General features: G+C 38.3%; 4 protein-coding genes across 7 annotated transcripts; 2 read left to right on the top strand and 2 right to left on the bottom strand.

Moving 5' to 3' along the window:
- Positions 1-364: 364 nt before the first annotated feature.
- gadd45ba (growth arrest and DNA-damage-inducible, beta a) lies at positions 365-2,906 on the bottom strand. The gene is made up of 4 exons (XM_077202721.1): positions 1,822-2,906; positions 1,610-1,711; positions 1,279-1,498; positions 365-1,176 (listed from the first exon to the last, which is right to left on the bottom strand). Exons 1-4 carry the CDS (start codon positions 1,863-1,865, stop codon positions 1,063-1,065), a joined length of 480 nt encoding a protein of 159 aa, XP_077058836.1. The 5' UTR covers positions 1,866-2,906; the 3' UTR covers positions 365-1,062.
- A 1,706-nt stretch (positions 2,907-4,612) lies between these two features.
- On the top strand, positions 4,613-8,903 carry larp6b (La ribonucleoprotein 6, translational regulator b). 4 transcript variants are annotated; one of them, XM_077202747.1, is made up of 5 exons: positions 4,613-4,706; positions 5,309-5,353; positions 5,461-5,565; positions 7,377-7,590; positions 7,671-8,903. In XM_077202747.1, the coding sequence occupies exons 1-5, from the start codon at positions 4,675-4,677 to the stop codon at positions 8,778-8,780; spliced, it is 1,506 nt and encodes a 501-aa protein (XP_077058862.1). In that variant the 5' UTR covers positions 4,613-4,674; the 3' UTR covers positions 8,781-8,903. The 4 variants fall into 4 exon arrangements, with proteins under 4 accessions (XP_077058862.1, XP_077058864.1, XP_077058865.1 ...); XM_077202749.1 differs by having other exon boundaries at positions 4,620-4,706; positions 5,450-5,565; XM_077202750.1 differs by lacking the exon at positions 4,613-4,706 and adding an exon at positions 4,760-4,778 and having other exon boundaries at positions 5,450-5,565.
- A 181-nt stretch (positions 8,904-9,084) lies between these two features.
- Positions 9,085-15,385, bottom strand: vmac (vimentin type intermediate filament associated coiled-coil protein). The gene is made up of 2 exons (XM_077202752.1): positions 14,822-15,385; positions 9,085-12,752 (listed from the first exon to the last, which is right to left on the bottom strand). Exons 1-2 carry the CDS (start codon positions 15,010-15,012, stop codon positions 12,398-12,400), a joined length of 546 nt encoding a protein of 181 aa, XP_077058867.1. The 5' UTR covers positions 15,013-15,385; the 3' UTR covers positions 9,085-12,397.
- An 871-nt stretch (positions 15,386-16,256) lies between these two features.
- On the top strand, positions 16,257-18,448 carry ndufa11 (NADH:ubiquinone oxidoreductase subunit A11). The gene is made up of 4 exons (XM_077202720.1): positions 16,257-16,404; positions 16,744-16,836; positions 18,026-18,148; positions 18,238-18,448. The coding sequence occupies exons 1-4, from the start codon at positions 16,326-16,328 to the stop codon at positions 18,348-18,350; spliced, it is 408 nt and encodes a 135-aa protein (XP_077058835.1). The 5' UTR covers positions 16,257-16,325; the 3' UTR covers positions 18,351-18,448.
- Positions 18,449-22,429: the final 3,981 nt, after the last annotated feature.

Below are 22,429 nucleotides of genomic sequence, written 5' to 3'. Positions count from 1 at the left end.
ACTGTCAGTAAGGATATGACGTTGATTCCAGGACAAGAGGATACAAAGACTATCCTTTGGCAAACTGTGCGATTTGTTTGCACGTCACTTAGGGCTCTTGTTCTTTCTTAACATTTCCACTGAATGCATTCTAACCTCAGTGGGGTAAATCCCTCCCATTCATTGCTGTACAGTCCAGGCTAATTTTGGGAAGACACTGGGATTTGCAAGGAAGTTAACCAGGAAATTCTTTGTTATTTTAAACATTGACCAAGGTAAGTGAATCTGCATGGCCCATTTACAATTAAATACTAGTGCCACTATAAGAAACATTGAATTGTCTACCACCCCTAAACCCCCCAAAGCAAAGCATCAGACAGAGGAGTAAGTCTCAAACAATAATTTATTGAAACAATGTTGCATTTGACAAGAGAAGCAATGCATATATTACTCTGTTTAAATTACTGGAAATAACTTAGCCTACAACAATTCATAGTATGTATGCATGTATACAACTCAGCAGAATTCATGTTGTTCCACAAACACGGTCCTTCTCAGTGCAGTCTAACAGAAGCGATTGCAGTCCATTTGTAGCTTGCTTGACATATAGCTACGGCAGATCATAGTTAATCGTGTTCGGCTAAAACACAGATGATTCACTCAACATTTCAAAATGTTCGTCCCGCAGTCAGCGATAGTGACGTACACTCATCTCTTTCCAACCCATTGCACATTTGAAGCCGGGGCCCGGGGGCGCGCACGCACCCACGCCGCCTGCGTGCAAGTTCTCCGGTACAGCTTGTGCCGACAGGCAGTCTTTCACAGTTCATTTTCCCACAACTTGTTCCTCCGCTACCAAAACTACCACTTTTTCTTTTTCCAACGGAGGACACGACAAGCTGGAGGCGCAGGGGGGAATCATGTACCGAGCGCACAGTTCCAAGAGCTCCGGCTTTCTCTCTCACAGCCCCTTCACATGACGCAGCAGAGCAGCCAACGGCGGCTAGTGCAGAGCCCTTTTACTTTCATTCGCAGAGAATGACTCTTTCATCCTTTCCTTGCAGCGATAGCATCGCGACTCGTTCAACGTTCTTGCAGGGACAGATAAGGAATCCATTGGTTTTTGCAACGGCTCTCTTCACAGTAGTTGCCCACGTCCTTCAACGCCTGGCATTTGAGTGGTTGGCATTGAGAGTTCTGTGAAAAAGCATAAAATGCAACGTAAGTCAACGTCGAATGATATTAAGATTCGAAATAATTTGCCTACGCTAAGCAGTGTGCGAATATAAGTGTACTTACAGTGACTAGGATGCAGTGGAAGTCTCTCGGCTCGCTGTTGTCCACGGTGGCTGGCTCGTCGAGCACCTGCGCGAGGCGCCTCAGACCAGACACGCGCAGGATGTTGATGTCGTTGTCGCAGCAGAAAGCCTTAATGAGCGTGAAGTGAATCTGCAGCGCAATGTCGTCCTGGTCCTCCTCATCGGTGGCCAGAACGCACAGTACGACACAATCTGGGTCTCTGTAAATCAAATCAAATCAAATGCAATTAGACTCCTGTTTATGGTGATAAGGCAATATAGCAACACCAGTATAATATGGAAAGTCAGATATAAGTAGGCTAAATACTTACACATTCATTAGTTTTGCAGACTCGTAAACGCCGACTGTTAGACAGTCTTGTCTCTGTGCTGCTACCAGCAGCTCTTCCAATGCTTGGTTCACTGTGTCCATTCTGTAAAGAAAATGCGACTCTGGTAAGCGACAGTCGGATAGTTCACTATATAGAAAAAAACACTTATCGAGATTCGCAGTTGATATTCATGCATGCAATAAATAACTTACTTTTTATCAGTTATGTTGCATCCAACGAGTTCTTCCAGGGTCATTTTGCTTCAAATAATGGTAATCCACAAGTCTACAGGAGATCTTAAAATCCAGTCAAAGTGTGCGGTCCAAAAGTATAATCCAGATAGCCAAACACTTAGAGTTGTAGTATTCCTTTGCTCGTTTCACTGTGTCTCCGAATTAGTTTCTGCCGACTTCAAGCGAAACGCGCTATATATACCGCTTTCGAGTGGGCGCGGCTTAGCCAAACGCTCGTCTTTCTGATTGGTTAGAAATGTTCCACAAGCGTCTTGCGCTCGCGCAATCATTGGTTGTGGGGGAAACTCCTGCTTTCACCCCACGTGGGCTGATTCGCGGAACATCTCCCCAAACTACCAATACAACATGCCCCTAGTAGCTTTCAATTTGTTTGTACTGACTGAGACCGATGGAATTTCCTTATGGAAATTATGGAGTTTCCCTATTGCTTTCGATGTGCATCTTGCAGTTTTATCTGAAACCTTTGCATCATGTAGGCTACAGAATGTAATGAAGCCGGAATTTCATTTTTGAATTGCAAGTATATTACATATGTGGGAAAAGAATAGGCCTAGTCATTGTATCATTTATGTTTCTTAAATCTATAACATTTTGCCACGTCCTGAAATTGCACGAGCCGGTTTGTCGAAACTCCCTTATATAGTCCTATGATGATGACTCGTGACTCATGACATCCTGTGCACAGTTAGGGACGAAAATCATGCATTGAAATCAACGGCGTTATTTATTCAGGCTATCTTTGCAGAAGATATTGTTTTGTCTTTGCAAAACACAAGTCGTCTGCACTGGCTCTAGGTAGTAGAGTTTCTGTCTCCTTGTTACCTGGAACTTTCATCACCCAAGCTGTTCCAGTTCCACCGGCTAATTATAGACGGTACAGTCACAGGATCAGAGCTGTTGATGTTATCATGGGACCTTGTTGTGCTCGAGTTACGAAACCCGCCGCCGGACTGCATAAACACTGGGGTCAATCTTGCACTTCATTGTTTGATTTCCATTCCTCGATAGAAATGCCTTCAGGGTCATACTAATATGACTGTCATTATATCATCAGCACATTGCGTGGATGTCCTTGCTGCAGCAACACTTTCAGATTTTCCCCAGCACATGTCTGTGCTTTTAATGAATCTCTCAAATGATTTTTCAAATCAGTCAAATCAAGCAATAACTGGATTGAATCAATTAACTGTTCTAATGCGCCATCTGCTGTTAGATGATCATACACTGATGTAGCCTAAGTTATCACAATGTCACTTTTGGGGAACGACTTACTAACTGTAGCCTACTTTTGTATGCCATAAATTGGGATTAACAGCAAATAAATGCTATAATCTTAAATATGATAAAGAGTACTGGTTCAAGCCAAGCATTTCAGCAATCAGTACTTCAGCAGAATTATCTTCTATCAACGACTGCCCCCTACTGGTTATGATATGTTACTACAAATTAATTGTAATTGCTCTTAAACGGGTACATTCTCGTGTTACTTTTCTGTCCTCTAGGGTGATTGTAAAGTTAAATAAATAAAATGCTTTAAAACAATCATTCTAGTTTTAAAATATATCATAATGACTTTATTTTTTTTATTATTGTTTAATTGTTTTTTCCTAATTTTTCTCTGTTACCATGGAACCGAAAAGTATCAGGTGACCATTCTGTATAGTGACAGTGAAATCATAAATGTAACTAGGTATTTTACATTGTGATATGGTGGGTTGGGGTAAGATGCTTCTACTATTGCTATTATTTTTTAAATTGATTGTAATTAATGGGGTTAATATTCAGTATTTCCATGAATTAGATTTCAGACACCTTTGTTTTTATTAAAACCTATAGGTTAGTTGAGTGAAATCGTTCAATTTGCATATAGTGTTGCGACATATCTTCAATTAAAATTTGGGCAATTAAATATGTAAACATTCACATGCCTGTATATAGGATATAATAGAATATTTTAACCTATCAGATTAATCTATTTTACTGGTAGGCCTATTCTGCTTTGTCTGACATGTTCTAAATTGCCAAAATAAAAATGTAAATACAATAGTTTATTTAGTATTGTACATAATTGACACCTGGACACATTTTTGCAGAATGTTTAAATACATTTTAATATAAATATACTTAAATGTATTTATATTCTGTAAAAGTTTATCCCAGGTAGCAGGACAACTTTTTATATTTGACAGTTCGTGTTATAACAACAAACATAGCAATTTTTTTTAAATTTCCTATACATTGGCTGATGCATCCTCATCCTGCTAATAATATCTAAATATGATACAATTTAAAAGTAGGCTAAACCCACATTGTTCAACTAGCAAGCCCAAGGCTTATCAATTTTGTTTCTCCAGAAAGTGAGAAATCCCATTGCCACCACACATCATTTAGGCCTACTATTATACAAAATTATTCCTTCACACATGATCGCCTATGGAGACTGCTCAAGGCCATGTTCACATCTTCATTCCATTATTTGTTGTTCTTCTTCACATAATCAAAAATATCTCTATAACTGAAGAATCACTTTTATTTAAGTAGCGTCATGGATTTACTCTTTTTGGTCAAATGATCTGATTCTATCGTTCGTAAACGCGAAAAAGTTTTTATGCGGTGATCGCCATGGCAGATTCCGGTCGCACATTTACAAAAGCAACCGTTACAGTAGGCTAATTATAATATGGTTAAGCCCACATTATCCTGAGTGTGTTTATTGGCTGTGAATCGTGTTAGTTAATTAGCAGGACTTCAGACTACCTCAATCGTGCTCTTTGAAGAATGCCACAAAAGTGAGGAATAACTTGCCCGGGGATGTTTAACAGTTCTAATATACAGGAAGCCGAGTAAGGGGGTTGGCAGTAGGGCTAGTCCTGACTCCTGCACGTAGGCTTCTACCGTCTCACGGATCCCCCGTGGTACCTATTCATTTGGAATACACTTTACACTTAATCTTGACACCTTCCCGCTCACAGTACACACACCAGTCGGGTTCATTTTGGGTTTGCATAACGTCTACAGCAGGGTCTCCAATAGTCCATGGTTCGCAAAGTAACTAACAAACCCATTGGTAAAGTCTTGGGAACAGAGGATGCGTGTAATTGAGTAATTAAGAGAGATTACGTGTAAATAATTATGGCAGGGTCTACGAGAAACATGTCAGGCAGAATTATTTATACTTGTCGTTCAGTGCGCATGTGCATTAGCCTATATGTGATTAATATCAAGTAACCTTTTCCGAATGTCCATGATTATCAATAAAAAATATGTTTAAAAAAGGTTGGAAGACTGACAAACGTCTTTAAACTTTTTAAAAATGGATTTTTACGCTCCCAGAGGATTTATTTGTGATTTGCATGACGTCGCCCAATAGACGTCTTTTTTCAATTGTGACGTATGGACGTTTAAATCAGGATTCTAAAAAGGGATCACCTGTTTGTGTTTTCAGGAGATGTGTGGCGGGAAACGGGGACGCAGACTGGGAAGTCGTCAGGTAGGCTGTTCACAACGCAGTTTAACAACTAACGTTTGATTATATAGTTAAATGTTTAATCTAGTAGCCTACATTTCAGCCTTTGTCAATGTAAAGTTTGTCAACAGCATGTCCTCACCTGATTTTACTGACATCTTCCATTGTGAGGACACTCAGCAGTCAAAGGGACCGTTTTCATACACTGATGATGGGCTAAATGATAGTTTGGACGGGTAAGACACTTGTTAGATAATTGATGAGTTGGGTCATTCCTGGGATTTGGTAATATTTGAGTGGTTCACCAAAATGAAACGTTAAAAGCTTTTCACAATATTCTGGAATGTCCATTTATAATAAAAATAAAATAAAATAAAAATTCACTTAAATGATTTTATCATAAAATCTCTTATTTCTATCATGCACTATATTTTGTCATGTCCCTAAGGCACTTCACTGAATTTGTAGTTCTACTTAAAAAAAAAAACAACAGTACAGCGTCTATAATTTGGCGATATTGTAAGTATTTATTTACTTTTTTGTGGAAAAAAAAAAAATATATATATATATATATATATAATTTTTTTTTTTTTTTTTTTTTTTTTTTTAAAGAGACTATAAAGTTATGTCCCTTAGTCTAAGCTCCATACTTCATGCCAAAAATTATCTGCCTATAATAATTTAAGCTCCATCCATATACGACATCATTTACCAGAAATTACATAATTAAGGTCTCTTTAACAGTGGTGCAGGAGATTAGTATCCTACTTTTTATTCATACTTTTGAGGTGTATTATAGTCAGGGGGAGGGTACTGTCAAGCTTAACAGTTAAACCCCATCACATAATTATATATATTTTTTTAATCCATAAGTATATACAATGTACTTATTTCATTACTGCCATATATGGTCAACTCCTACAGGAGCAGAGGCCATTTTGCAAAAAAAAAAAGACAACTCAACACTGTCACATATCTGTATATTTCTCATTGTTTTGAGGTTATAAACCTGTGACAGGGTTGAGTTTTTCCGCTTCATTTATGAATAATTATAATTAAAAAAAGAAAGTCAACTTTTTATATACTTTTGCCAGTACTGATAGTGTGTGGGACTTTCTTTTGTTCTGATTTGACTTTTGTTGGTCTTTTGTCCTTTGCACCTATCTATTACCTGCAGGTGTGCTGGGTAAGTGGATAATAGACATGGTTTCAATAAAGATATACTTGCCAAAATCACGACAGTTCATAATTTTGTTTAAAATAGAATATTTGAGGTAATGCCCAACTTTGACAAGCATCCTATGTCAGAAATGGCAGCCACGTTAGCAGCAGAAAGACAGTTGTTCATGCAGATATGTGGACACAGAAAGAAGGGCACAATATGAGAGGGAGACCAAATTCAAAATATTTAAAAGTGAAGTCAATGTCCCTCTTCAGACCTGTTACAGTCTTCAACCCCATCACACTATTCTCAATTCTTTTGGGGATAAAATGGGGAAGACGATTAAAAATGAAGGCATAATTGCTGATTACCACCTGACAATAAAATTGTGGTTTTAATTAAACGGCTAAATGCTAAACATTTTTTTACAAAAATAATGACACCTGACTCACAATTTTTTTTTCAGTCCCATAAAAATGGGAAAATTATCATAATTGTTACATTTGAAGTAATTAAATTGTTATGAGGGACACGAGCAGTAGGTAGAACATTATTATTTGTGCAAAAATCCTTTTTAAACCAATTTCCATTTTGTCCGTTACAAGGTTTAGAATAAAAGTCGTTTATGAAGAAGAAGAAAAACGGAAAAAAATGAAATTAATAAAAGGTCTTTAACGCCTGTGATGGGAAAATTTGATTTGTTGCAGGTCTGATATGTGCTTAATTAATTCTCTAAATACTTTACATCATGTAGTTAAAAAAAAAAAAAAATCCATTGAAATATTACCGAATCCCAGGAATGATCCAATTTGAAGTGTTTTTCTAATGGCTAATTCCAAATCCATTTTATTAAAGAAATAACGTTTTTTTTTTTTTTTTTTACAGGAGTTCAACTGAACTGATTGATGTTTTTGAAGAGGAATTCTGTGAGGATGAACTCTGGATTCCTCCGAACGACGATCTGACACAAAAAATTGCAGCCCAGCTCGAGAACTATCTTTCAGATGAAAATCTATCAGATGATGCTTTTCTGCTTAAACATGTCCAAAGAAACAAGATGGGTTACGTTAGTCTGAAGCTGCTGACATCTTTTAAAAAGGTGAGATCAAAAAACCAACAACCATGATCCGAGTAGGAGTGTCGTCATCAGGAAATGTTCTCTTCATTGTCTTGTCACAGATTCGAGACCTGACGCGTGACTGGCGCACCACACTGGCAGCTTCAAGAACCTCTCCGCAGCTGGAGGTCAATGAGATGGGAACCAAGGTGCGACGACGCGCTCCAGTACCCGATTGGCTCCTGTGCATTCCCACTAGCAAGCTGCTTCTGGCCTGGAACTTCCTGGACGGTGTCGGCCCAGTCAAGGATGAGTTAAATGGGTCACCGGGTGGGGAGCAGCTAGGCATCATGGAAGCCGCAATGCGGGTGTTTTCCCCCTATGGCACCATTTCATCTCTTCGCATTCTGCGCCCAGGAAAGGAGATCCCTGTAGAGTTGAAACGCTACACTAAGAAACACATGGAAATGGGGCGCAAGGTGTGTGCCGTGGTGGAGTACGAGTATCTAGAGGGCGCGCGTAAGGCATACGACACGCTGAGGGCGGAAGAGCGGCAGCAGGGAGGAAGGGGCGTTTGTGTGGCCCTGCTGGGCAGCCGTGGGACTCGCAAGCCGGGATGGAGCCAAAACCTAGTGGAGGAAGAGTCAGAAGAAGGTATTGACAGTGACAGTTTAAAGAAGCCCACCAGAAAAGCAAGGCGCTACCTTTACTCTTTGGAGGATTCGGCAGTTTGCAGCTCTTCAGAGTCCGATTTTGCCCCCGCCTCACCCCGGCCCAACCGCAGGGTGTCCCGCCCTCAGGCCCTCTACGGCAGTCCCCTCGCCATCCCGCGGATATCCACTTTCCGCTCGGACCCTTACAGGAATCCTCTTGGCAGTCCCGTAGGAAGCCCCCTCCTGCCTCGCAAGCTTTTCCCTTGCAGTCATGTGACCTCTCCTCTGGCCACACATCCGTTAAGCAGCACGCCCACTGGAGCCGGTACGTCCTCCTTCAGCAGGTACAAGGGCTCGGATGAGCTCTCTCCGGATGACACGGGGTTCACTAGCAGCCCGTGGGTCCAGAGACGGAAAAATGCCGCCCAGGTCATTCAGCCTGAGATAGGAAGCTTGCTGTCACCCGATCAGATTGTGAAGTCTTCGGGTGTCCTGGTTGTGCGCCAGCCTGTCGGCCCGGACGGGACCAAGGGTTTTCACAACTGCATTGGTAGAGGGAAGGTGCCGTTACCCCACTGATCCTGTCAAAGATGCATTATGAAGTCGTCTTTTTCACTGAGCCTGTATTTGTGCAGTGCAACAGAAGCACTTTTAATGCAACACAATTACTGACAACTTTATTTCTCCTATCAATGAAAATGGGGAAAAATGTCATGTGTAAAAAAAAAAAAGTGTATAATTAATTATTGAATAAAGATGAATTTGTATTCCAATTTTCCTGAATTTATTAATATAATTGTATAATTTCCTGTATATACTGTGTTTCCGAGTAAGTACACAATTTACATATTTCGCACTCAAGAATAACAAAATAATTTACATATTTCGCACTCAAGAATAACAAAATAATTTATTAGAATTTTTCAGAATAAATATTCCCATTGAACAAGTAACCATGAGTCTTTTAGGCACTGTTTTACTTCCGAGCAAACACACTTCTGTACAGGGCACTAACAAGACAAATATGACATGCCCCAATATGTAAAATTACCATGCTGTAGTCCAGTACCACATGTAACTCTTAAAACGAACATGAAAATATTGTGTAACCATCACATCGTAACAGGACAAATGACACGATACATGAATAATGCCCCGTCATCAGTACACATTCACTACTTTATGTGGCTCCCCGCCATTAGGCTTTCCACACAGATTGACTCTAATAAATATGGCAAAATATAACAGGCTTGCATAGATTTCATTTTGCAAGGCCAAATTAAATTTTCAAGAATAACACAATTAATTTGGAGAAAGGTCTATATGCATTAGCATCACATTATCATCTGCAGAACTGAAATGATAGCAAATATAAGGACAGTTGTAAAAGGTTATAGAAAATATTCAACCATGAAAGCAAGTGCTTTTACACTCTCTCAAACATGAACCTGTAATTGTGTACGCAACAGCTTTAGTTTGGTTGGAATTGCTCCGTTTATGTGGTGGCGCACTATTTTAAGTGCTAGCTGTTTTATTAAGAGAGGCTCTCAGAGAACAACTTCACTGCATAGATCACTTAATTATATATAACACACCTTAAATTACAGTGTGTGTATGCTGAGCACCACTATGGCAATGTCACACCGTCACTTAACAGCCTTGAGCTTTAGCACTTTGCTCACCAGCACAATGGTTGTAGGGTCTCAAAAACTGATGGTTCAATCCTGTTACTTATGAGTTTCCAGCACATATCTTCAAATATGAAATAACCACAAAACATAGGAGGAAAACATTTTCAGTTGTTCAGTTAGCAGCATTACCCTAGGCAGCAGCTAACATGAAATAATGAACAATAATTTTACAGGATTTATTACGGTCAGTTCTTGCAAATTGTATATATTTACACAAATCCTGTAATTCACATGAAATAATAATGAACAGTAATATATTTATAATTTAGCATTATATTAATAAATGCTGCAAAAAAACTTTCATTTTTAGTTCATGATGCATATGCGTAAACTAATGTTAACAAAACTTATTGTAAACTATCATTGTACAAATACAAATTTGACGCGCAAGTGTAAAGTGATAAAAAAGGAAGTTAAAGGGACAGTTCACCCAACCTAAAATTTAAGATATTCAAACCCTTTTAATATATACAAGCTCACAATTTAGATATTTAGCACTCAAGAATAAAATGATAATTTTTCACGATAAATAATTCCATTAAAACAAGCAGCCATGCGTCTTTTAGGAACTCATATGTAGAGAAAATTTTACAATGAAAATTCACCTTTTATTCCAAATCTGTAGGACACAAAAGATGGCTATTTTTGTTCACTGTACCCCAACATTCTTCAATTTTTTGTGTCCTGCAGAAGTAGAATCTGTTGTGACATTACATTACGTTAAGGGAAGTAAACTGATGACAAAACATAAAATACTGGGTGAACTATTCCTTTAAGTTTGCTTTCCATAGCATAGTCATGCAAATATTGTATTTCAATGTGAATTTGTGACCAAGGGGCAAATATATAATGGAAAACTATGTCTATTTGTAAACAATGCATGGCATACAGCAGATGACAATGAATCTAAGGCTTGGTTTACACCTGGTATTAAGATGCGTTTTGGTCGATCGGATCATAAGTAGACGAGGGAGACACATACCCGTTTACACCTGGTGTTTTAATCCGTCTCTTTTGTCCACTTTTAACCACTTCTGTCCTGATTTCTTCGAGGGGAGGGTCTATGGGCGGGTTCAATTTACATATGAACGCGCCAGCAAACGACGGAAAAACATACGGAGAGAAGCAGCTTTCGTTTCTGCTCTGACAGCCGCAAGGCCAACGCTGTGAGTGTGTGTTAGAAATCAGGAATGGTGCGAGAACATTGTGCTTGGGACGTTTTTGGTCTTCAAACCAGTCTTTGGTCTTCAGCCAACAAAGTTTAAATCTCATCTGACTAGTGCACTTCCCATAATGTTTATGCATTAGGTCAGTAGCCGGAGAGTAGCCGGTCTTTTGTGACTGTTTGAACGCATTCGATCACATGAGCGTCTACACTATGAAAGCAATACGGTCGAATGCGTTTTCGACTACCCCTGGAAGTGGTCGAAAGTGGACAACCTCAAAACGTTTCAGATCCCGTTTACACCTGTATTTAGCGTCATCAAAACGCATCTTAATACCAGGTGTAAACAGGGCCTAAATTCAACTATTAAGGCTCTACGAACATGTTAGTGGATAAATCAACAATCTTGCACATGACAGCAGATCTAACCTAAACCAGAATCAACCACCTGTACAACTTCAGTGACTGTTGAAATTGTTTACTGAGAGGCTCCAATAAAACAGTATATTACATCTAGGTGATACCCAGTAATAATGGAGCAATATCAAAAACGTTTTAAAACAGGACTGGATCACATTTAAAAAAATAAAACTTGCAGATGAACTGCATGTAACTGTAAACTGCAAGTAATTTGTACGTAAATTTAAAAAACGTTCTACTCTGATATTAACGTGACCTAATAAATCCAGGTATAAATAGTTGAGCAAAATATCACAGTATATGAAAATTTGAACCTAAAAAGGGAAGGAAAAACAAGTGAACAACCAAAAGAAAACAACTAGGTAGTCCATTTAAAACTGTGGAACTCCGCACAAAAAATTATATTGTGGCCACGAATTAAGAATTTATTTTCCTTTTAGTAAATCGTGGCCACGTTGAACTAATTTGTTCCCTTGTTTTGAATTGATGTAACTAAAACAAGGAAGCAAATTATACAATGTGGATACAATTTAGTAAATCGAGGGAACAAATTATTATATAATGCGCACAATTTACTTAAATTAAGAATTCTTACGTCAGCACATTTTACCTCGTTTTGTGTCAACGATATGCATGTGTTGTTTTTTTATGCGGGACTCCGTACTAAACTGACCCTAATCAAAACTGGTCTGAGGGACAAATCAAAATGATAGGTGGCATACTTGTATCACTATCTTATAGATTCAGCCAGAATTGACCAGGCATTCTCTCTTTACAGTGGAATCCCATTCACAATGCAGTAACCTGTATTACGATACAATGGCTATTTTATCAAATGATGACCAGACACTGAATCAACTGTAACCATCAAAACCAACAGGCTGCTAAACCTGAGACGAGGACCAGTGTAACCGAGGCTCTCATACAGTGGTCCCGAACACGACCCCGTCTAATTCCTGATCGTCAGAGTCGTCCTCGCTGAGTGAGAAGTCTTTGTGGTTGGAGAGGCGGCTGGGACTGCAGTTGGACTCCCCGTCTGTGAGAGAGCTGTTGGTCGTGGGCTTCCCCAAATCTCTGACAGGCCCCATTCTCTCCGCCTCGGCCATCTGGGACAGCATGCTGTCCAGTAATGGACGGCTTTTGCAAATGTTGTCCAGCAGCTGACATCGGTGTTGTAACTGTCCAATTAGAGAATCTTTTTCCTTAATCGTTTGGTTGAGTTTATGGATGGACTCCTCTGACTGACAGAGCTTCTCGTGGAGGAAGAAAATCTCTCTACATGAAAAATAAACATAACATTTTCAGTCAGCAAATCATCCTTTTAATTGAATCTGTTGGACTCAATTTGCAAGCCACTAGTTGCACCAATCAGAATAGTGTTGATCAGTCATAACGTCAATTTGTAGGCCAACAGCTAATTTACTCTCAGGAGCAATTTTTTGCCGATTTATTGCGGTCTTTGGTTAATATTACTTTAAAAAATGTTCATGTCTTGTTCTACAAATATAAACATCACAGTGAAACCACAAATAGAACATTTAAAACTGTATTGCTTTTTAAGAATACAAGCTGCTATGTAATGACTACAACGCTTGTCCGATTCGTCAATCACTTGTTGTTTCAAACCTGTATAAATTTCTTTCTTCTGCTGACGAAAAAGTATATTTTGAAGAATGTCGGAAACCAAAGAATTGATGTACCACCGTACATCAGTATTTAACAACAGTATTTAAATGTTTTAAACAACCATTCATATTTTTGGATTCGCAAGTGTTCATCGCAGCACCAAATACTTAAAGACTTAAGAGGCTATTTATTTTCAAACTTAAACATTTTTTACATCATAATCTGGACTACAACATGCCCTAGATATTGACTGAAAATGTTTTGATTCTTTATTGTTCGGCCACACTTTATATTAAGGCTCCATTAGTTAATTAATATAGTTAAAATAAACTTAAAATTAAAAATATTTCTGAAGCATTTATTAATCTTAGTTAATTTCAACATTTTTATAATACTATTAAAATATCAAAAGTTGTAAGTAACTGTATTATACTGCGGGGAGTTGAATGCTTGAATCTGATTGGTTGACGAACGTTCTTCTAAATTGTGCAATTATTTTCAGGGAAACGCACAGCTAAAGTACTTCCAGGCACTTTGTCAAATGATTTAAGTTATTTCAAAGGTTCTATGTTACAGACACTGACCCAGCAAATAAATATAGTAAACAATAGGATAAAAAATATATATATTTCCATGTTTTTTTGCCACAAAATTGTAAGGAATGGAAAGCACATACTCTCTTTCTCCCACTCAAACACACACAGACAGTACGGACACACACTCGCAGAAACGTATTGTTAGGGCTGCTCTGACGATTTTATCAGTAAAATAGTTTAACAACTTAAAAGATATATGAATTTCTCACTAGCGAAGTAATAATGGCGCTGTTCTTGAAGCAGATAAACTTAGTTACACTATTTGTAGAGACGCTGCTGCCGAACACTGTTGAGAGACACACAGACTCGGGTAATTCATATACACTTAATCTCTCTCTAAAAACTGCATTAATAACTGCTTTAGTCAGTTATCATTGGCTGAATCCTCCGTTCTTAACCTGACAAACGTCTTGAGATAAATCATCGGAACAATGTTTTGAGGTGTGGTAACCGCAGTATAAGTGGAATAAATTGACTCCAGGCCGTTGAATTACTGAACAATAATGTGTTCGAGGTGTGTGTGTGTGTTTGTTCTTTTTTTAATAATTCAATGGCCCATAGTCAATTAATAGACCGAGCTAACATGAACAAACCCTTGTATTTTTTAACTAACATTAACAAAAAGTAATAACTTCTGTAACAAATGTAACTATTGCTCATCATTTATGTTAATACATTACCTAATGAGACCTTATTGTAGTGTTGCCTATTGTTCTTTATAATTATTTTGCACTTTAATCTATTTTAAACATTTGTTTACATTCATACAATTGCTTTATTGTATTTAAATGTTAAGTTATTTTGTTATAAGAAAAAAAGTTATTAAACCCGTTATAGTATTACAAATTTTTTTTTTTTGCAATTTATTTGAAATATCGTGATAATACCGCATGTATACTGTGATAAAGCTTCAGCAATTATCGCAACATGAAAATTTGATACCGTCACATGCCTAGCTGCTACATACGAAAATACAAAATACGCTTAAAGCAGCTTTGATGGAGCTTTTGATTTAGCGCAAATTGATTTTTACAAATGCATGGTTTTCGTGTCAAATAAAAAAAAAACGATTCTGCGTCTACAAAACACGTTTGAGTTGAGGATGTAAATTCTTTCCCGTACTTGTCCTTAGCCTCCGTGATTTGTTGCGTGGCCGATCTCAATTGCTCGTCTTTGCGGATGAGACTCTCCGCCTGCTCCCGCACGGTGTTCTCCGCCTCCTCCAGCCTGTGCTCCAGCTCGGAGACCCGCCTGTGCAGCGCGGCCAGGTGCGCGTTCGCCTCTCGGATCTGCACTGGCGACGGGGACGACATGTCCCTGGACGTGCTGCTGCTCGGGATGCGGAAGACAAAAGCACCGGTCCGGTAACCTCTCTCATCCACGAGAACGCCACGCTGCCGGGCTGATCATCTTCTGTGGGTCTCGGACGGGTCCAGATCCAGATTGAATGTAGCTGAACTATCTCTCAAGCATGCGTGATGCATAAGCAGCGCCGTGCGTGTCTTCAGTAAATCTTCGCGTCTATAACACAGCAAATAACAATCGGCAATGCACAGTCAAATGCAGCGCAGAGATTTATAACATTGTCCTATATAAGCAGGTATTGCAGTTTTTGTTTTTCCAGGCAGCTGACGTGTCATCTCCACCAACTTCATAGCAACCTGTAGCTGCTGACCCGGAAATGGTTTTTAGAACCGTTAGCCAATCAGAGTAGCAGAAAATGAGAGACACCATAGACTGTAAAAGGAGACAACAATGATTATAAACTGCACACTCTCTGCGAGGAACTACATAAACGGACTGGTTATCTTTTGGTACTGTGCATTTTATAAAATATTATGTCAGGACTGACACTTTTTTATCTTTTTAAATTATTTTTGTAATATCCTCATAATCGGCTAATTAGGTAATTAGGTAAAAACTCAATTTATTAGATATTTATTGTACCAGTGATTCAAATACGTAAATAATTATCAGTGATTTTCCGCCATCACTTACCTCATCAAATAAATAGCAAGTCTCTGACATGAGTTGTTAGTGATTGATTTATGAGTAAAATACAGTCTGTGGTTCCCATTTTTTAAAGCGACATTTACTTAGATTACGTAGAGTCTTACCCCAATTGTGACTTTAAAGTTACTTGTAAAAAATAAAATAAAAACCTTAGCCCAACAAGATGCTACGATTTATTCATTTATTGATTTAATTCGCTTTTCGAGATTTATTGGGGTAGATGACAATGCCATATCGTTCAATTTTATCACATCTAGATTTGAGATATAAAACTATATTTTATAGTGTATATTTTAGTTTGTTTTAGTTGTTTTTTGGAGGGTGACAAATACAGTTTTCAGGTATAGCTGATTTTTTTCCTGTTCGTTTTAATTTGTTACAGCAACTTTGGACTCAGGTACTGTCTGACTCAGTAGTTATGCATAACATGCTGTCTGTCAAGTAAATAAATAAACCATAAACCAGCAAGGTGTTGCAGTTCCACACCACGCCGACGGGGGGGGGGGTAAAATAAACATTTATTGAACTAGACCACATCCATAACAGCGCTAGAAGAAGAGGTCGAGAAGAAACTCTCGCGATATCTCAGTGTGTCCTTGATGCGGAGACAGAAATGGGCTACTGGGATCTAGAAGAGGGCAAAGACTGCGTTTCCAAAACATGGATCACCACGAAAGTAGCCACAGCTATGGGTTAGTCTGATGGACGTCTGCTCTGTAGTGTTTCTAAAGGCCCCCCTTGAGCGTAGTTTTAAACCTGTGCATTGATTATGCGACATAAAGGCTAAGCTGTTAGCATGTAAACTCGTTAGTCCAGTAGTGAATACGAGCGCACTATTTTATCATATGTCTCATATTCATATTTTTCCGACAGTTGTTTATTTGTTTCATACATACTGATTTTGTATTTATTTTTTTGTATGGCAATGAGTGGCTGTCAAAATGACTAGTAAAGTGGATATCGAGGTAACGTTGCATGCCTGCTTTATAACATAAAACCTAATGTCCTTTAAAACTGTTGTTGTTCTGCAGGGCTGGTAGGTTCTGCCTACCACATTGTGGCTTATCAGCCTGAGACCGCAGTTGAGGCTTTGACCAGAGCAACATCAGGCACTGCCACCATGGGTAAGACACACATAAGCTGTGCTCCGATTCATGCACACTGTATACTGAGCAGAAGTGCTAACAACAGAGAGATTTCCTTGAATTATATCAAAATTATGCAAAGAAAATTAAGTCTATATGAGTGTAGTGGTTCATAGCAGTTACCGACCTACCTCCCCATTCTCGTTACTTAAATGTAGATATATTTATACAGTACTGGTCAAAAGTTTGGGAACATTACTTTTTTAATGCTTTTGAGGAAGTCTCTTATGTTCATCAAGCCTGCATTTATTTGATAAAAAATACAGAAAAAACAGTAATATTGTGAAATATTATTATAATTTAAAATACTCTTAACATATTTAACCAAAAATAGGAACCTTTACTCCAGTCTGCAGTGTCATATGATTCTTCAGAAATCATTCTAAGATGCTGATTTATTATCAATGTTGGAAACAGTTGTGCTGCTTAATTTTTTTCCCCCAGGATTCTTTGATGAATAAAAAGTTAAAAAAAGAACAGCATTTATTTAAAATAGAATATTTTGTAACAATATACACTACAGTTCAAAAGTTTCGGGTCAGCATTCTTTTTTTAAGAAGAAATTAATACTTTTATTCAGTGATAATGTGTTAAATTGATCAAAAGTGATAGTTAAGATTTGTTGTTAGAAAACATTTCTGTTCTTTTGAACTTTTTATTCATCTATGAATAGTTACTTATTAAAGGTGCAGTGTGTGATTTTTAGTGATATCTAGTGGTGAGGTTACGAATTGCAACCAACAAAAGTTGCGAATACAACGGTTCATTAAGTAAGGTAATTATACACCACTGAAAACTTATTTTTCAAGGTAGTGACGAAGCGCTACCTGTTGTAGCGCTGTTTGTTCTCTGTCAGCTACGGTAGAAACATGACGACACAATATGTCGACCTCCATAGAAGGGGGTGCCCGCAGTTATGGAGATATAAATGTTTCATTCTAAGGTAATAAAAACATAACGGTTCATTATGCAAGGTCTCTATACACCACTGAAAACATAGTTATGGATCTTATATTGTTTTCCTGTCAATAGATCCTCAGAAATATTACACATTGCACCTTTAAATGTTGATTGTACGCTGCCAGAACAGTAGATAAATTAATAGAATGTTTTTAGTTTAGATTGGGTGTATCAGATGACAACACATACATAATTCATGTCCTTTCAGCTGCCATGGGTGCCATCTTTGGAATGGCCACTTGTCTAAGTGCACAGACCAGAGATGCACCTGATGACCCAACTAACTATTTCATTGGTGGATGTGCTTCGGGTGTTTTCCTCGGGGCACGGAGTAAGTACAGTATCTGCATGTTTTTTTAATATTTTCCTCTTTGTGACGGAAGAATCTAACACGGTTTTGCTGGTGTTTTTAATGTTTAGCACACAGTGCTGTCACAGGAACGGTAGCGTGTTTTGGTCTGGGAACTGTGGCTATGCTCACCAAGGTTGGAAAAATGGAAGGCTGGAGAATAACAGGACCCCCAAAGCTGTGACCTGATATTTCCCCTAGTATTTGATGTGTTCATATTGTATATTGCTCTCATAAATGTATTAAGATTAAAAATAAAACAATCTCTGGATGTACTCCTTATGTGTTTTACACAAAGAGTATTTTCTGCTTTGACTGCATTTATTACAATGTGCCTTAGGCCTGGTTTCACAGACAGGTCTTAGAATAGATAAAGCTAGGATTAGGCTTTAGTTCAATTAGGACATTTAACCCTCTGGGGTACTTTGCTCAAACATACATTTTAGTATGGGACTAGTCTTAAGCCTTGTCTGTGAAATCGGCCATTGTTTTTTCAAAGTAGCCAGATGAAACATTAATGCGTTGCAAAAAAAGCCAGAGCAACATACAGCAGCCTGCTGGTTATAGGATCGTGTAGTGATTGTTTTCACCAACAGGTGGCGCTGCGAGCTACGCCGACTACGAGAGCAGAGCGCCGTTATCCTCAAATATCAAAAGAAACATCGTTATCGATTTCAAGGTAGTAACATACTATTTATGTTAAATTAAAGTAATAGTGTCTGTATGTGATTTTTAGCAGTCTCAACAGGGCGCGGGATTGTTTTTGCACAATTAAACGTCCTCAAAAGTTCACACAGTAGAACAATTACCTACACTTGCAACAAATACATTTGCAGAATGCACCCAGTGAGGCTACTTCTGCTCAAAATAAACCTAAAAAAGGAAAATATCAAGCCCAATTAATGGCAGTAAGAGTCATTTTCAAGCACAAACCTAACGTATCATTTGAAGTTAAAAAAAGTTGTAATTGCTGTATAAACATCACTTAACTATAAACTTGTGAACATGAAAATCTGAAATACAATTGTAAAATGTTAAAATAATTGTTAAATAGTTTTATATCTAAAATAGTTTTGAACAGATAACTTTTTTTTTTTGTTCAAAATTATTCAACGCCTGCACCTTGGAACCGCTATTTCATGGTTTGTGTTCTCAAGACGCCACGCACTGTTTTGTGCAAATGAGCGGCCGGATCACATTAACGCCGGTTTCACACTGCACGCGTTAGCAGAGCGTAAGCAGCGCAGGAGCATGCTTACGGTGAGCGGAAGCAGGACACGCCCGTTTTGCTTTCACACTGGCAGCGTTTGACGCCCGCGGCTGAAACGCGGTGTGTGTACAGACAGAGTACTTTATAATGGGTAAGTTGGCATTGCTGTATTTCGTTTTCAAATACATTTAAGAGAAAAGACTTGTCAAGAAGCTTATTTTATTAAAGGTGGGGTATGTGATTTGGAAAACGACAGAGCCAGCCTTCTTTCCTCCAAGGCTGGCTCTGACTCCACCCATTCGAAGAACATGGATAGCATCTTGCTGTTGATGGAGATTTGTGGGATGCACATCGAAGGCACGAAGCTCCCGTTCCACCACGGTGCCCAATTGGCACTAAGGGGCCTAAAGTGTGCCAAGAAAACATCCCCCACACGATTACACCACCACCAGCCTGCACAGTGTTAACAAGGCATGATGGATCCATGTTCTCATTCTGTTTACGCCAAATTCTGACTCTACCATCTGAATGTCTCAACAGAAATCGAGACTCATCAGACCAGGCAACATTTTTCCAGTCTTCAACTGTCCAATTTTGGTGAGCTCTTGCAAATTGTAGCCTCTTTTTCCTATTTGCAGTGGAGATGAGTGGTACCCGGTGGGGTCTTCTGCTGTTGTAGCCCATCCGCCGCAAGGTTGTGCGTATTGTGGCTTAAAAAAAATGCTTTGCTGCATACCTCGGTTGTAACGAGTGGTTATTTCAGTCGAAGTTGCTCTTCTATCAGCTTGAATCAGTCGGCCCAATCTCCTCTGACCTCTAGCATCAACAAGGCATTTTCGTCCACAGGACTGCCGCATACTAGATGTTTTTCCCTTTTCACACCATTCTTTGTAAACCCTAGAAATGGTTTTCTGGTGAAAATCCCAGTAACTGAGCAGATTGTGAAATACTCAGACCGGCCCGTCTGGCACCAACAACCATGCCACGCTCAAAATTGCTTATATCACCTTTCTTTCCCATTCTGACATTCAGTTTGGAGTTCAGGAGATTGTCTTGACCAGGACCACACACCTAAATGCATTGAAGCAATTAACATGTGATTGGTTGATTAGATAATTGTATTAATGAGAAATTGAACAGGTGTTCCTAATAATCCTTTAGGTGAGTGTATATCCTTGATAGAAGCCATAGACTGTAAGGTAGAAACCCAAAAATCAAGAAAAACCACGTTGGAAAGGCAAATCACGTGGTCTCATGCATTCAGTCGCTTCGCTTCTGAAATGCTCTTGGTGTGAGTTGGCAGCGCGTGGAGGACGGAATAAAACCGTGTCGGAGCCGTAATGCGCCGCAGTTAATAAATAATGTTAATAAATAAGTTAATAAATAATGATCGTTGCGACGGAAGTGAATCAATCAAAACTAACTTAAGCTAGACAATAACTTTGTCCTAGAGCTGCTGTAAAGCCAAAACAATCTGTTACGGTAAATTCCTATTATCACTGTAAAGCTGCTTTGAAACAATCTCTATTGTTTAAAGTGCTGTAAATGAAGGTGACTTGACTATTAACTGTTTTCATTGTTTGTATGTTTTTCGTGGGAGCGGTGAATTGGATTAAAACCAGACCAAAAAAACGAATTAAACTAAATCGTACACAGTAAAAAATAAAGTTGCTGACTTAAATTTTTAAGTACAATCAGCTTGGATTTTTCAGACATTTTAACTTGAATTACATTACAATCACTAAAAATTGAGTTGAATCATGTATAACTTGAAAAAAACAATGCTTAACTTATTTTGATGAGTTAAAGCAATGTAAAAACTTGTCATAACTTATTGATCATATACATTTTTACAGTGTAATAATTATTCATGTTAATAATAATAGGGAACCCACAACAGTAAAAAAAATATTGTCCCCGTTTTTTAATTATAGATAATACCAAATGAGATTTCAGTGATATTTTGACCACTAGGGCATGTCCCCAGTTTCCATGTAAGAAATCTGGTCACCTTCTAATTCAAAACAAAATATATAAAAATAAAATTGTGTAATATAAAAAAAAAATTGTGTTACCCACTCCACAGTAGCTACACCAAAAGCAAATAAATTATAACGCCAGACTATCGCTGTAAATGTCTGATGAGAGAATAATGTTTGAAATCAAACTACCCTTTCATCGCATTGCAATAGTTATACTTTGTTCCCTGTATTTATTAGCACAGTCTACAGCAGCAGAGTGATATTAAGTTACCTATAGGCAACCGAGAGAGTTCTGACGATTTGTGCTGCCTTGTCGAAAAATGCTACCGTAGTGCGAATCGATCACAGAGAATGTTGATTCATTCTCAATTGTTTCCATAATGGTGTGAATCTCTCAATATTATGACATTGTTATTTAATTTAAAACAGGGTAAGTGTATGGGGAGCATATTTTGATGTTTTAAATGAAATAACAATTATCACATTTGATATAACAAGTAAAAATTACATTATTGTATATAATATGAAATACAATTATAATAAAATTTGAAGTTATGAGTACTGTATACTGTACTGTTTTTATTTTTAAAACGGTCTGAAAAGTAAAAATGATCATCAAATATTCATCTTTGACCTGTCAAAGTTTCCTACAAGGCTCCACAGCAAGGATGCATAGATTTATGGGCGTGGTAACGCAGAAGAAAAATGAGTCTGCACATGCGCATAACTAGTAAGTAGCACATCTCCATGGGTAGCATGACTCATTAGAACACCTGTCCTCATGACAATCAAGCAAGTGTATTTCCCTGCCGCTGACACTCATCATTACAGAAGCAGGGTATATCACCATGTTGCCAATTCCTTTGTTTACAATCGAATGTTTCAATATCGTTGTTTCAAGGCTACTACTAGCTAGCTAGATGTCCCGACTGTAGTGCGGTTCTGTTCTGTGTTTTCTTTTCGGCGCAGTAACTAACCGGAGCAAAGTAAAATTCCGCCGCTGCTGAGAAATAGTTCCTGTAAATGTAATGCGATCATTGAGATGCAAGAGTAGTTTGATTTCTAACATTA

Source organism: Siphateles boraxobius, unplaced genomic scaffold (assembly GCF_051911475.1).
Source record: "Siphateles boraxobius isolate OS27281-9 unplaced genomic scaffold, OSU_SipBor_1 5, whole genome shotgun sequence".
NCBI lineage: Eukaryota > Metazoa > Chordata > Actinopteri > Cypriniformes > Leuciscidae > Siphateles > Siphateles boraxobius.
This window is presented reverse-complemented; position numbering and strand designations above follow the sequence as displayed.

What these genes read in the sequence shown, in the direction of transcription:
- gadd45ba (XM_077202721.1), bottom strand. Translation starts at nt 1,865, where the DNA reads ATGACCCTGGAAGAACTCGTTGGATGCAACATAACTGATAAAAA. An exon ending in TGCAACATAACTGATAAAAA is followed by an intron (nt 1,712 to 1,821) that starts GTAAGTTATTTA and finishes TTTTCTTTACAG; the next exon opens with AATGGACACAGTGAACCAAG. An exon ending in TCTGCAAAACTAATGAATGT is followed by an intron (nt 1,499 to 1,609) that starts GTAAGTATTTAG and finishes TTTGATTTACAG; the next exon opens with AGACCCAGATTGTGTCGTAC.
- larp6b (XM_077202747.1), top strand. Translation starts at nt 4,675, where the DNA reads ATGTTTAACAGTTCTAATATACAGGAAGCCGA. An exon ending in GCAGACTGGGAAGTCGTCAG is followed by an intron (nt 5,354 to 5,460) that starts GTAGGCTGTTCA and finishes GTTTGTCAACAG; the next exon opens with CATGTCCTCACCTGATTTTA. An exon ending in CTAAATGATAGTTTGGACGG is followed by an intron (nt 5,566 to 7,376) that starts GTAAGACACTTG and finishes TTTTTTTTACAG; the next exon opens with GAGTTCAACTGAACTGATTG.
- vmac (XM_077202752.1), bottom strand. Translation starts at nt 15,012, where the DNA reads ATGTCGTCCCCGTCGCCAGTGCAGATCCGAGAGGCGAACGCGCACCTG. An exon ending in ATCACGGAGGCTAAGGACAA is followed by an intron (nt 12,753 to 14,821) that starts GTACGGGAAAGA and finishes TTTTTCATGTAG; the next exon opens with AGAGATTTTCTTCCTCCACG.
- ndufa11 (XM_077202720.1), top strand. Translation starts at nt 16,326, where the DNA reads ATGGGCTACTGGGATCTAGAAGAGGGCAAAGACTGCGTTTCCAAAACA. An exon ending in ATCAGGCACTGCCACCATGG is followed by an intron (nt 16,837 to 18,025) that starts GTAAGACACACA and finishes ATGTCCTTTCAG; the next exon opens with CTGCCATGGGTGCCATCTTT. An exon ending in TGTTTTCCTCGGGGCACGGA is followed by an intron (nt 18,149 to 18,237) that starts GTAAGTACAGTA and finishes TTTAATGTTTAG; the next exon opens with CACACAGTGCTGTCACAGGA.